The 14,445-nt window shown below is 36.0% G+C and overlaps 1 protein-coding gene across 1 annotated transcript in view; it reads left to right on the top strand.

Annotated features, from left to right (window-relative positions):
- RAB5A (RAB5A, member RAS oncogene family) overlaps positions 1–14,445 on the top strand; it is a 28,572-nt gene that overhangs the window by 9,093 nt on the left and 5,034 nt on the right. Inside the window, exons 3-4 of the mRNA XM_059162513.1 lie at positions 12,687–12,838; positions 13,150–13,272. Of these exons, the coding sequence (XP_059018496.1) occupies positions 12,687–12,838; positions 13,150–13,272 (275 nt within the window). The remainder of the gene's footprint in view (positions 1–12,686; positions 12,839–13,149; positions 13,273–14,445) is intronic.

The raw sequence follows: 14,445 nt of genomic DNA, 5'->3' as shown, positions 1-14,445 counted from the left end.
TATAGATGATCCCCAGTTCACAGGGGTTCTACTTAAGATTTTTCAACTTCATGATGGTATGAAAGCAATACAGACAGTAGAAACTATACTTTGAATTTTGATTATCTTCCAGGCTGGCAATATTCAATATAATACTCTTGTGATGCTTGCAGTAGCTGGGAGTCCTAACTCCCAGTCAGCCACGAGATCACAGGGTAAATAACTGAAACAACCATTCTGTACCAGTAACACCATTTCATTTTTCATATTTAGTACAGTATTCAAAAAATTACACAAGATATTCAGTACTGTGTTAATAAATAGTCTTTGTGTTAGGTGATTCTGCCCAACTGTAAGTTAACATAAGTGTCCTGAGCACATGTAAACTAAGGTAGGTTAGGTGTATTTTTTACTTTTACCATATTTTCAACTTGACGATGGGTTTAGTGGGAATAACCCCATCAGGAGTCCAGGAAGACCTGTACTATAATCTGTGCATTTATTACCTTTATCTTTTTTCATCCACACATTGCTCTCAATTAAAAGTGCTTTTTTTTTTTTTTTTTTTTTTTTTTTTAAGAAGCATGTACAAGTAAGGGGGTGGTACAGAGGGAAAAGGAGAGAGAATCTTAATGTTAAGCATGGAGCCCTATGTGGGACTTGATCTCACAACCCTAAAGTCATTACCTGAGCAGAAAGCAAGAGTTGGATGCCACCCAGGTGCACCTCAATTTAAAAAACTTTTCCGAAAGAACAGAAAACCTAGAGATAGACCATTAGCATATGGTCTTCGATTGGTGAGGAAAACAGTGAAGTGTTCGTTGTTCTTTCTAACACAGAATTAAAATTGTCAAAGTTAATCATTGGTTTCAAGTGGAAGAATATCCTTATGCATGATAGTGTTCACTTCTAGAAAGTGTGTATTCAGTCAGTATTTGAGATAAGTTGTATTACTCCGGGAAGTTGGTAGAGATTTGGTGCTTTATATCAGTTTGTACCAGTTTGCCCTAAAAAATGAATCTTTAATAGTCTAAACATCGTTATTCTCCAGTATCCTAGTTTAAAGTGTTACACGTGACTACTAAATATTGCTGTCAGTTAGGAGTCTGTAAGCTTGTTTCTAATTCTGGTACCTTTCTATGAACACTTATCTGAGACCTGTTTGTAAAATGAGAGGGTTGAACTAAATAAGGATCCTTCTAGAGCAAACTTTCTAAAATTTTTGTCCCATCTTACTTAATTCATTTATTGTCCTCTGATGCTGCTAAAGTGCTCAAAGCTGTTTGATAGGATCTTTGCCAGTTAGTCCTAACTATAGTGAACAGCCTCTATTGATTGACTAATTTGCTGCTTTTATTCTGTCAGATTGTGAAACTTCTTTAAAATTCATTTACTCAATGAATTTACTCAGCTCTTAACACTGCTAAGTACTAGTTAAAGATGACCTTATGGTTTGGGATGGGAGACAGATTGAGTACACATAAGGAATGAAAAATGGTATTATATACCATTATTTATTTATTTGTTTGTTTGTTTGTTTTAAAGAATTTATTTATTTGACACACAGAGACAGCAAGAGAGGGAATACAAGCAGGGGCAGTGGGAGAGGGAGGAGCAGGCAGGGAAACCTGATATGGGGCTAGATCCCAGGACCCTGGGATCATGACCTGAGCCAAACAAAGGCAGAGCTTTAAGACTAAGCCACCCAGGCTTCCCACATAAAACTATGTAAATTATGTCTAAATTTCCAGTTGGCCTTCCTGTTTTATTTATTATATATTCCAAAAGAGGACATATATGTATATATAAAGGAAGTGTATTGTTAGTTACATACTGGAAAAATCTGTAAGTTTTCAAAAGCTTTGGTGCTTGGACTTGATCACATGTATTTTGGCTGCATTCAGTCTATTTTTGCTACCTTTCTGTTGTTGACTCTGTTCTAAACATTTAAGGTTTGTGGATAATTGACCTTTTGTAGACAGCAGGGACCCATAAATGATACTTGTTCTGGATAATGATTGGGTGTGGTGGGGTGAGAACCTTTTTTAAAATTTGCTTTTAATAGAATAAGAATTCTGACTTGATAAAAATAAACAGGAAGTTTTGTTGTTGAAAAATGTTTCTTTTCCCCTTTTGTGTCTTACACCATAATAATCTGATCTTATATGCAATTTTGTGGTGCACACTGAATTTATTATAGGATGACATAATTTGGAGTCATCATAGAGCTTTTTATGACAGGCCTCTTAGTGGAGGAGGATAAGAATGTGTAAATGTGAGAAAAGCAATAGGAATAATTCCAGAAGTTTTGGAATTTTGATCATTGGCTATCTTGATACAAATACGAATTCTAGCAAACAAATTACTAATTCCTCAAGATGAGAGTGTGCTTACTGAAGTCACATACTGGATTTTGGAAATAAGGAATTATGCTCCTGTTTTATTACTTTTATATAACAGAATATACAAATATACAAAATTACTTCAATTATTTTGAAGTAAGTGTTGATGAACAGCATTCACCCTCTTTCCAAGGTAATATAGATGTGGCAGAATAAGTAGAAGCAGGATGAGGGACCACTTATTCCTGGTTTCTATCGTTAAAGATAGCAGGTGCTTTTGGACTCAGAAGAGGATAATCTATTGATATGGAACTAAGTCTATATGTAATAATTGGACACCTTTAGCATTTTTCAGTGTTTTTACAAGTTTCATATGGACCTTACCATAGCTATATGATAATACACTGAAAATTCTATATTCTCCCTTCTATATTCTCCCTTCTATATTCCCAACCCCACTCAATTCTTTTCCCCAGAGACAATGTAACTTCGTTGTATGTCCTTGGGAGGTTGCTGTTACTTTAAATTTATATAGTCTCTATACTGTGGAATTTGAAACATCAGGGCCACTGTACTGTATCATATTTTTTACTCTTAATACTGTCCTAGTTATTAATTGCTCAGAAAAAAATGACCACAAAACTTAATGATTTAGAGCAATACCATTTTCTCTCTCTCATGGTTCTGGGAGTTGAGTGGGCTTTGTAGGTGGTTTTCTGATCTCTCATGGGTTGCTGTTGGTGCTGGGGCTAGAATCAGCTCAGCAGCTGCTGGCTGTTGATTGGGGCCTCAGCTAGAACACCTACATGTGGTCCTTGCCACCTGGCTTGGGTTTCCTCACAGCATGATGGCTGGGTTCAAGAATGAGTGTCCCAAAAAGTACCAGGTGAAGCTGGGTGACCTGTCATGACCTAGCCTAAGAATTCACACAGATAGCATCAGTTATGTTCTAGTCACAGGCTCACACAGATTCAAAGGAGTGTAGGTGTCATGTAAGAAGAATGTGGTGTAGGAAATGTTGTTGAAGCCATCTTGGAAAACACAATCTGTCAAAGATCTATCCATATCATTTTAGGAAGGGCATTTCATTTATCTTGGCTGTAGCAGTATCTCATTGCATGGATCATACCAATGTTTAAATCATTTAAATCGGTTCTTTAGTTTTGGATTTGCACATTGTTTTATATTTTTGACTGTTAACAGTAAGTGCAATAAATAATTCATAGTCATTTCTCATATATCCCAAGTATTGCTATTATGTAAATTTCTAGAAGTTGATTGCCTTTGTTTGTCAAAGGTTACATACATTTGTAATTCTGGTAAAATTTTCCAGACAGCCCTTCAACAACAGTGTACAGAATGTCTGTTACTCTATTTTACTATCTCAGGGGACTTGTAGATTTTACTATTCTGCATTTTTTATTGTACTTTTTCCCATAATATGAGCAAGATCAAGAATCTTACATTTTTAGAGTCCATTGTGTTTCCTTTCTCTGTTAACTATAGCTCCATGATAGTCTGAATTTGTAATAGTCATGCTATTATATACCATTTCATTTATTAGTGTAATTTCTCAGTATCTCTGTGTTATATCGTATTTATTTTAGTAACTGGTAATTTCACATTCTTTAACTGTACTCATACTGTTGGACATTTAATGTTTGTATTTTTGTTTGCTGTTTCAGATAATCATCTAATTGTGGCTATTTTCTGAGAATTTTTTTCCACTCTGGACTTATTTCTGTAAGGTTTCTAGATGTGGTTACTGAACCAAAAGTAATTTTATCAAATGATGGTGGGATCAAAAGGATTTCAGTCTTCTCATTACTTTTTTCCTCCCTTGGAGATACTTCAGTTTCTTAAGGCATTGCTTGGCTTACATAATTGTATTCTGAGATTGCAGGTTCCTGTAACAGTTACTCTTGAGAGTTAAAGTCTTCCTTGTCTCTCTCTTCTCCCTTCTTGCTTGCTTGCTCTTTTTTTTTTTTTTTTAAGATTTTATTTATTTGACAGAAGGAGCACAAGTAGGGGGAGCAGCAGGCCCCTGGGGGGGGGGGGGCGGGTGGAGAGCCTGATACAGGGCTCAATCACAGGAGCCTGAGACCATGACTTGAATTAAAGGCAGACACTCAACCAACTGAGCCACCTGGGCACCCCTCTTGTCCCTTCTTTAACTTGTCCTTTTCCATTCTTGTGTTCTAAAATTCTCATATATTAGCACTCTAAGCTAACTTAGTGGATAGGTTTATTGCTAAGTATTAGTCATTTTCACAGCCAGTGATCTTTTAAAGATCTGGGCAGTTCTGTTTAGGAAGCATTAAGTGCTATGCTAGGTTCTTGAAGCCAGTTGAGAAGGTGTATCACTAAAGAGAAGGATGGGGAGCTTTCCCCCTTTTCAAATAAGCATTTTCATTTTCTTTAGGTAAATACCCAGAGGTGCAATTACTGAATTCTGTGTTAACTTTTTAGTTTTTGAGTTATTTTTTTAATGTTTAATGTTTTCTGTAGTGTCTGTACCAGTTTACATTCCCACCAACAGTGCACTAAGAAAGCAGCTCTGCTCACCACTATACCACCAATGCTGCACGACCAGCAAGTGCACTAGGATTGCCCTTTCCCCACATTCTCGCCAACAATTGTTATTGTTTCTTAACTAGCCATTCAGACTGTGTGAAGTGATATTTCATTATGGTTTTGAATTGCATTTCCCTGATGTTGAGTGATGTCCAGCATCTTTTCATTTGTCCTTTAGCCATCTGTATGTCTTCTAAACATGTTTAGGTCCTCTGTCCATTTTTTAATCAGATTATTTGGGTGTCAAGTTTTAGGAGTTCTTTCATGTATTTTGGATATTAACCTCTCATTGAATACAGCATTTGCACATATTTGCTCACATTCAGTAGGTTGCCTTTTCATTTTGTTGATGATTTCCTCTGCAGTACAAAAGCTTTTTTTTTTGATGTAGTCTGAATTGTTTATTTTTGTTTCCTCTAGAGTTTTTAACTGACTTGTCTACACTAATTTCCAGCAGTTTGTTTATTACAGTTCAGGTTTTCCTCAGCCTTCTGATCTGAAATGTGTCCTTACCATATCCACTTTTCTAATTTTGGGAGCAGTGGATTGCCCTGTGACCCCACTTTTCTTACAGATCTAAGAAGAATTGTTGATTTTTCAGTTTGTTCATCTTCTTGCATGTTAGGATAGGGTGGTGACTTTTAAGCTCCATACATGCAGAATTAGAAATCAGAAGTCATTTTTTCCTTGAATTTTATGGGAATTTAATAAAGTATTATTTAAACTATTTAATAAATAGTTAATTATATTTAATAAATTTAATTATATTTAATTATATTTAATAAATAGATAATCTAATAAATAGATCAAAAGTAGGCAGAGAGGCCGGCAGAGAGAGAGGAAGGGAAGCAGGGTCCCTGCTGAGCAGAGAGCGGGATGCGGGGCTTGATCCCAGGACCTGAGCCAAAGGCAGAGGCCTTAACCCACTGAGCCACCCAGGCACCCCTAATAACTTCTAACAGCCTCTCCCTTTTCTCCCATCTCTTTCGCCTTTCCTCTTTGTAATGCAATCATTCTGCTTCCAATTTATTATTTGATGCATCATTGTCATGTAAATACAGTCTTAGAGTAAAGATTTTTAAAGGTTTGGGCCCGTGGTGGGGCAAGCACAGGCTCTTAGTCTTAAGATTCAGACCCTGGTTTTATCAGTTCATTCTAGGGTATTCAGGTTTGGGGCACAAATTTATTATTAATTAAACTCAAACTCTAAAGACTAATTTTTTAAGAATGTGTACTAGTTTAGTATCAGAAATACTAGTGTAATGTTTGACAGGTGAGGTGTGACTACTTTATGTCCTGGTTAGTGGATTCCCTTAGGATAGTCAGGTATCCTTTAATATTTTCCAAGGTTGCAGTTCATTTGGCAACATCTAAGTTACCTCTAGATGTTGCTAAATGATTTCTGTTGTAAAGTATGCATAATATAAAATTTACAGTTTAAACATAATTTTAAGTGTATAGTTCTGTGGCGTTCAGTACATTAACCTTGTATAGCCATCAATACTCCCTGTCTTCAGAACTTTTTCATCTTCCCCCAACTGAAACTCTGCTTATTAAACAATAACTTAGCCATTCTTCCCCACTTCTGTCCATAGCAAATACCATTTCTACTTTCCATCTATGAATTTCACTGCTCTAGGAATCTCCTGTAAAGGAAACTATACAGTATTTATCTGTAATTGGCTTATTTCACTTAGCATGTCATCAAGGTTTATCCATGTTCTCATGTGTCAGGATTTCCTTTTTAAGGCGAGATAATGATCTGTCACATGTATAATACCACAGTTTGCTTATCTTTCACTGATACTTCATTTTGGATTTTTGGATTTCTTCCACCTCCTGGCTCTTCTAATGCTGCTGTGAACATTCTTTTGGGTGTATATCAGAAGTGTAATTGCTGAGTCATATGGTGATTCTGTTTGATATTTTTTAAGAATCTCTACCATTTTCCCTCGCAGTACACTATTTTATATTCCCACAAGGGTTCCAGTTTCTCCATATCCGTGCCAACTCTTGATTTCTGTTGTTTGTGTTAATAGCTGTCCTGATGGGTGTGAAGTGGTATCTCATTGTGGAATTTTCATTTTTCTCCTGATAGTGGTGTTAAGCATCTTTGCTTCTTGCTCATTTGTATATCTTCTTTGGACAAAAATCTGTTAAATTTCTTTGCTTATTTTTAATTGTGTTGTGTGGATGTTTCATGTTGCTGAATTGTAGGATTTTTTAAATATATTCTAGATATTAATCTCTTACCACATGCTCATTGATACTTTTAAGAAATGAATCCTATGCAATTAGTATTTATCACCCTTCTGTTTCTCACATTAATTGAACCGTAACTCTTTCCTGAATACATGGTTTTGCTGCCGTAGTCAACTTGGGTATTCTTCACTATGCACATATGATTTTAATGGGAAGTAAAAATGGGCAGTTTTTTATTTTGTCTGCTGTCAGCTCTAGAATATCCACATTTTTTTCTCTATATATAATTTTATATGAAGTCAGTGCTCATCTGAGAAAATCCATTGTATTAGATTACTGCTGTGGGTATTTCCCAAAGCCAGTTTCTACCCTGATAATTTTGGTACCTGGTTCTTGATGCTACTTGGTTAATTCCTGCCATCCTTTTCCCTGATTGGTTATTCATCTTGAAGTTCGATCCAGATCCATTGAACTCAGTTATTAAATTCCTTGTCTCTAATAACCTTTGTTTCTCCTGTGAATCACTTCCAAATAGTCTCTCTAGTTTGGATTTTATGATCTACTTCTGAGAAACTGAACCAAGGCCCTGCTCTTCTCTGGCAATTACAGTCTTACCTTTCAGGGTTTTTTTGTTTTGTTTTGTTTTAAGATTTTATTTATCAGAGAGAGGAGGGGGGAGAGAGTGAGCACAGGCAGACAGAATGGCAGGCAGAGGCAGAGGGAGAAGCAGGCTCCCTGCTGAGCAAGGAGCCCGATGTGGGACTCGATCCCAGGACGCCGGGATCATGACCTGAGCCGAAGGCAGCCGCTTAACCAACCAAGCCACCCAAGGCCACAAATTTACTGCTTCTCAGAGTATTACATACGGGAGAACATTCGTGATCCTACTATGAGGACGCTACTGTTTTTTTTTTTTTTAAATTTCTTCTGTGCTTTTTTTTTTTTTTTAAGATTTCATTTATTTATTTGATAGAGATCACAAGTAGGCAGAGAAGCAGGCAGAGATAGAGGGGGAAGCAGGCTCCCTGCTGAGCAGAAATGTGGGGCTCCATGCCAGGACTGTGGGATCATGACCTGAGCTGAAGGCAGAGGCTTTAACCCACTGAGCCACCCAGCCACCCAGGTGTCCCCCTTCTGTGCTTTTTTGGGCATGATTTTACATAGATGTACCATATCTCTATCAGGAAATTATATATTTTTTAAATTAATTAATTTTTTTTTCTTTTTTCATTTTATAACCATTTTTTATTGAATTGCTACTTAATATACCTACCAGGACACCGGTATCTTTTTATTTATACACTTAGGTTGCTTCTAATTGTTAAATACAAAAATTCTTTTAAGCATAAAGATTTGTTCTCCCTACTCTCCTGCTCCCCATACCATCTTTTGGAGATTCCATGAGATGTTAGATTAACAAGTATGAGCATTTTTATAGTTTTGCTATGTGTTGGCAAAATTGTTTTCAAAACTACACAGTGTCACCAGCAATATGTTTGTGACACACTTTTTTTTTCCTTTTTGCTTAGATAGGAGGTAAAAAATGGCCTTTTTTTTTTTTTAAGATTTTATTTTTATTTATTTAACAGACAGAGATCACAAGTAGGCAGAGAGGTTGGGGGGGGCAGGCTCCCTGCTGAGCAGAGAGCCCGATGTGGGGCTCCATCCCAGGACCTTGGGACCATGACCTGAGCCAAAAGCAGAGGCTGAGCCACCCAGGCACCCCATAAAAAAATGTCCCTTTTCTTTTCAACTTTTTGCTTTAGGGATGATTTTCTGTATTACTAGTGATGTTGACTTTTTATGTTCTATTCCTGTTGCAAATTTTCTTTACACTTTTATCCTTGATGCTTTTGTAGTTTTTTTAAGATTTATATGAGCTCTCTATATATTAAAATTTAATCTCTTAGTATCCACTGTAGAAATTTTCCTAAAATGTCTTCACTCCTGTGTTTGGAGTAATGATACATGTTTGCAGACAAAGTCTCAATTTTTTTATGTAATCAAACTGATAGTCTCATGGGATAGTCAGTTCTAAGAAGGTATTCTTATAAAATTTGAAAAGAAGTTGGGGTGGTATTGGTTCCTTGATTTTTCTCTTTTAAGCCCTTCTATTTAATTCTTGTAGACTCATTTTAGTTATTAGGTTAAACCTTTTTTTTCTTAGTTGTTAACCTTTTGTAAATTTTTTTCTCTGGTCCAGTATATTACAGTGTCTGTTCCGTACTTATTATTTATGAAGGTCTTACCCGTTACAGGCCTTTGGTATTTGCAGATTTAACATTTACAGTTTCAGCTATTACCAGCTGACTACAAGGTCTATGATTCGCTAATTTGTAGTTTTGCTGAGACTGAAATGTTACTTGCTTGCCGCCAGCCTTTCCATTAGGAACTGATCATGTAGCTCATAGAGGGAGCCTATTAGACAGGCCAGCACCCACATCTCAACGCAGCTTTGTTTTTCTCTACTTGTCGTCGCGTACACAGTAACTCTCGAAGTGATAAAAGCTGTTTCTTTGTGAAATGTGGGCCCGAAAAGAAAACCAACTGCTAGTGCTGGTGATGAAGTGAAGAGAAAATGAAGAGGTCTAAGAGTGTGGTGGTTCTTAGCCAGAAAATAGACGTTTTGGATAAATTAAAGTGGTTGTGCAGATTCAGGTAAGTTTGTGGTGGTTAATGTTAAAACAGTATTGATGTAGTAGTTTATATTTTGAGTGTCAGAATTTATTTTTATGACCTTATAAATGACTAGTCGTATAATTTTAGAAGCATTGAATATGAAGATGTCAGCTATACTGCACTGACTTTTATGGGGGAAGTATTTGAAAACTTGAGATCTTTAAGGAAGCATGATGGTCTTGCAGTATATAGCATCAGTAATAATACTGGATTATCCCACAACAGACAATATTTCTGTTCTTGTGGCCCTACAGCACTTTTAATTGTTTTAATGTGTTTCTGAGGTACCCTAAGACCCATTCCCCTGACCGCTAAATACTGGTACTTTTCTCCTCCTCCAACCTTATAATCTGTTTATCATACCATATGAACAAAACTATGGTATTACCAAGTTAAAAAAGATCTTGATGGTATCTTGTTTAAGATTGTTGTTAGTTATAAAATGACTTGAGTAGAGGCCTTTGGAAATGTCATTTTTTCCCCATTTGGAAACTGTCTATTCAAATGTTATCTAAGATACCCCCCAAATAATGCCACATATCTTTTGTGAACTTCATTTAATGAACGTTTTGAATAGTTTTATGACCTGGGATTTTTATTAGATGTTGCATATGAAGAATAGTTAACAATAATTTCTCAAGAAACTCCCAGTCTAGAAGAAAAAGATTATATAAATCAGTGATTACAAAAACTGTGAAGATATTCATTGCACAGAGGTGGTAGCTATAAAATAGGGTGTGATAAAGAATGCTTTCTAAGAGTTGAGTGAATTGATTATTCTTGTTCTTTGTTAATATGATTGGAACTCATTCTCCCAGCATAACACTGAAAACCTGGTTATTGCTGTGTGTTTTAAGGATGTTGACTTTAATCTATTCTGGTCAATTTAAAGAACTCATTATCTGCACTTTTTTAGCTGATGCCTTTGCATTTTCTAGTCAGTCTTACACAAGTAATCTCTTTTCAAAAATCTGTCTAAGGATATTTGAAATAATGAAAAATAATGCTGATAGTGGACAGTCTTACTTGTTTCTAGATTTAGACTGCTTAAGAGCTGTACTCTTATCAAAATGCTAATTTCAGGCCTACAGGTAGAAGAACACTTGATAAACTTTGAGGAAGATTCCTACATGTATATTAGGAATGGATATTGCCTCAGATGCCTTTTTGTAATTTATTTAAATACATGATTTTTCTTTTTTAGCCTGCTGGTGTGATAGCTTTATGTTTCTGAATCTTACTTGGTCATAGCTGTTGTTCTTTTAATGTATTTGTGGAAATTTCTTTGCATGTATTTTACTTGTCATTTTTGTATATACATTTATAAAAAAGACTGGTAATCTTTTGTGATGTCTTTTGTGTTTGAGAATCAGATTATATTTCCTTTGAGGCAGTATAACTAGTAGTTATGTTTCTGAACCTAAGGTTGATTTATGTAAGTGTAAGTGAATGTTTTTACTAGTATATTTGTGGTCATAGAAAACAAAGTCTGAATGCAAATTGTAATCAGTTTTGTTTTGTCTTTTTTAAAGGTGCATCAGACTGTACTTGAGAAATGGCTTATTTTGTGATTCATTTTTTCCTTCTTTTCATTTTATGGAAGAAGTACTGTTTTAGAGGTTTAATTTAACGGGTTTAAGAGGTTTTTCTTGACTCTGCAGGAGAACCTTTCATGACTGAAAAAGTGACATAGTCCTTTTTTGGAATTCTTTACCATAAATACAGGATTTAAGAAAATGGATATTTCTTAACTTTGTATGTTAAAAAGTTCAATGAATTCAAATACATTTTAATTATGTCTAGCCACTTCTGAGAATTCACAGAACTATTAATTAGAATCTGCTTAAAATAAAGACATTTCCAGTTAAGATGTTTGCAAAACTGAGGTTATATTTGCTAATACAAAGCCAACAACCATGGTGATAAAAATACTGTGGGAAAAAAATGTTATATTTAATGTAAAAGATACCTAATTAGGGTGTCCGGGTGGCTCAGTTGGTTAAGCAACTCTCTTTAGCTCAGGTCAGGATCCCAGAGTCTCAGGATCAAGTCCGGCGTCAAACTCCCAGCTAGCAACACTTAGAAATTTAGTCTAACAGTTGCTATTTTAAAGTTCAAGTCTGTTGATTAAATTAATGGATTTTCATTTTTTGTAAATATCCATTACATTGTTTTTCCTGATGTTTATTTTTAGAACTAAGAGGATCATAATGGACATTTTACTTCATACTATTGTCAACAAGCAGTTCAGAGAATAAGTGATACCATAATTTGCAAGATTGGATAGCAACTTCTTAACCCTAAATGCAAAAATATCACTATAAAGTAATACATTCTTGGGGTGTCAGGCTGGCTGAGTCGGTAGAGCTTGTGCCTTTTGATATTGGGTTTGTTAAAATCTGAGAAAAGAACTAATGAAAAAGCACAAATGCAAAAAAATCTGTACAAGGATTGAAACAGCTAGGAGATAATAACAGTGTATCTAACACATTAAGTCTAGATTGAGATTATAACAATTATAAAAAAAGTGTTTTGAGGGTAAAAAATATTATAACAAAAAATATTTAGTATTACAGGCATGGGACTAAATTCCCAAATATGCCAATAACTACTAGGAGAATGGAGCAGGGCGCATTGTGTTGACAGTGTAGATGATAGTTATATAGGTATGCCAATCCTTCCTCTGTGTGTCCTCCCCACTCCATGCAGTTTTTCAAGAATATCTGTATATTCTTACATAAGTCTTACATAAGCATATATGGGTATCAAACTTTGAGGCCCAGATCTTGCAAGTATCTAAAGCCACTATTGACTGTGCTATGCAATATATCGCGTTTCCAGGTGTTCTCTGTATTACGAAAATATTAGGGTAAGAATGATAAACTTATTCCAGACATTTTCTTCTTTCAGCTGCTTTTCTAACCCAAACTGTGTGTCTTGATGACACAACAGTAAAGTTTGAAATATGGGATACAGCTGGTCAAGAACGATACCATAGCCTAGCACCAATGTACTACAGAGGAGCACAAGCAGCCATAGTTGTATATGATATCACAAACGAGGTAAGTAGAAATGTATCCAACAATGAGAATAGTTTAAAAATACATTTTTGGTATTCAGAATTTTGATTCAAGATTTTTTTAAATCTTTTTTTTTTTTTTTATAGCCAGTCATGACATTTCTGCCAAAGCTTTTATGAGTTAGAAGAGCTGATTTTTAAGAAAAGAGAGATTAAAGTGTCACAAATAATATAATAGTCCTAAGAATTTCTTTCCAAGAGTCACATTGAAGAGTCTTCAAAGCCTTGTGTTACAAAAGCGCTCCCTAACCATTTTTTGAGCATGTGCCAAATAGCTGTTTCTTTGTTTCTCAGGAGTCCTTTGCCAGAGCCAAAAACTGGGTTAAAGAACTTCAGAGGCAAGCCAGTCCTAACATTGTAATAGCTTTATCAGGAAACAAGGCTGACCTTGCAAATAAAAGAGCTGTCGATTTCCAGGTATGTTTGAAAGCACATGTGTATTGTAAATTTTTCTTCTGTGTCCACATATCAATTACATTTATAATTTTTAAACCATGCAAATAATAGAAAACAATTTTTAAAGCAAATGTATATCTACTCTATGTAATGTAATGCTTCTCACGATAAATCTGAATTTTAGATATCCTGACACATTGTAATACATAAATTGGTTCAAAGATTTTGTTGACTAGGGTTCCTGGGTGGTTCGGTTGGTTAAGCATCTGACTCTTGATTTTGGATCAGGTCATGATCTCATGGTCATGAGATCAAGCCCTACATCAGGCTCTGCGCTGGGTGTGGAGCCTGCTTGAGATTCTCTTTCTCTCTCCCTCTCTCCCCCTCCCTACATCTCTTAAAAATTTTGTTGATCTAAACAATTACAAAAGAAGTAATTGTTGACAAATAATGCCGAAATATATAAAGCAAAAGGTGATCAGCTCTTACCTAATCTCTCCACCCCCACATACCTTGGTATCTTTCCTTTTTTATTTACCTGCCAGTATTTATTTCAGCACACATAAACATACCAACATACACACATACATCATACAGCTTACACTTAGGTGGTTTTTGTTTTGTTTTGTTTTGTTTTGTTTTAGATTTATTTGACAGATATAGTGAGAGAGGGAACATAAACAGAGAGAGTGGGGGGGGGGGGGAAGCAGGCTTCCCACTGAACAGGGAGCCTGTCATAAGGCTCAGTCCCAGGACCTTGGGATCATGACCTGAGCCACCAGGCACCGCTCACTTACATGGTCCTTAAAAGGGCCTTCAAAAGGGTGCCTGGGTGGCCCAGTTGCCTAAGCCTCTGCCTTCGGATCTGGGCTGTCAGAAAAGTTTGTTGTGGTCATTTTATTTTATCTTTATTTTTTTTAAAGATTTTATTTATTTATTTGACAGAGAAACAGAGATCACAAGTGGGCAGAGAGGCAGGCAGAGAGAAAGGGGGAAGCAGGCTCCCCGATGAGCAGAGAGCCCAATGTGGGGCTCAATCCCAGGACCCAGATATCATGACCTGAGCCGAAGGCAGAGGCTTAACCCACTGAGCCTCCTAGGCTCCCTGTTGTGGTCATTTTATATATATAATATGAGTGATGGGAAAATTGTCTTTGATGATGGCTATTGATGGAGTACATGGGCTGAGAAAGG

The sequence above is a fragment of the Mustela lutreola genome, chromosome 2 (genome assembly GCF_030435805.1).
Source record: "Mustela lutreola isolate mMusLut2 chromosome 2, mMusLut2.pri, whole genome shotgun sequence".
Classification (NCBI taxonomy): Eukaryota; Metazoa; Chordata; class Mammalia; order Carnivora; family Mustelidae; genus Mustela; species Mustela lutreola.
Note: the sequence above shows the minus strand (reverse complement) of the source record. Positions and strands in the feature narration are given on the sequence as shown.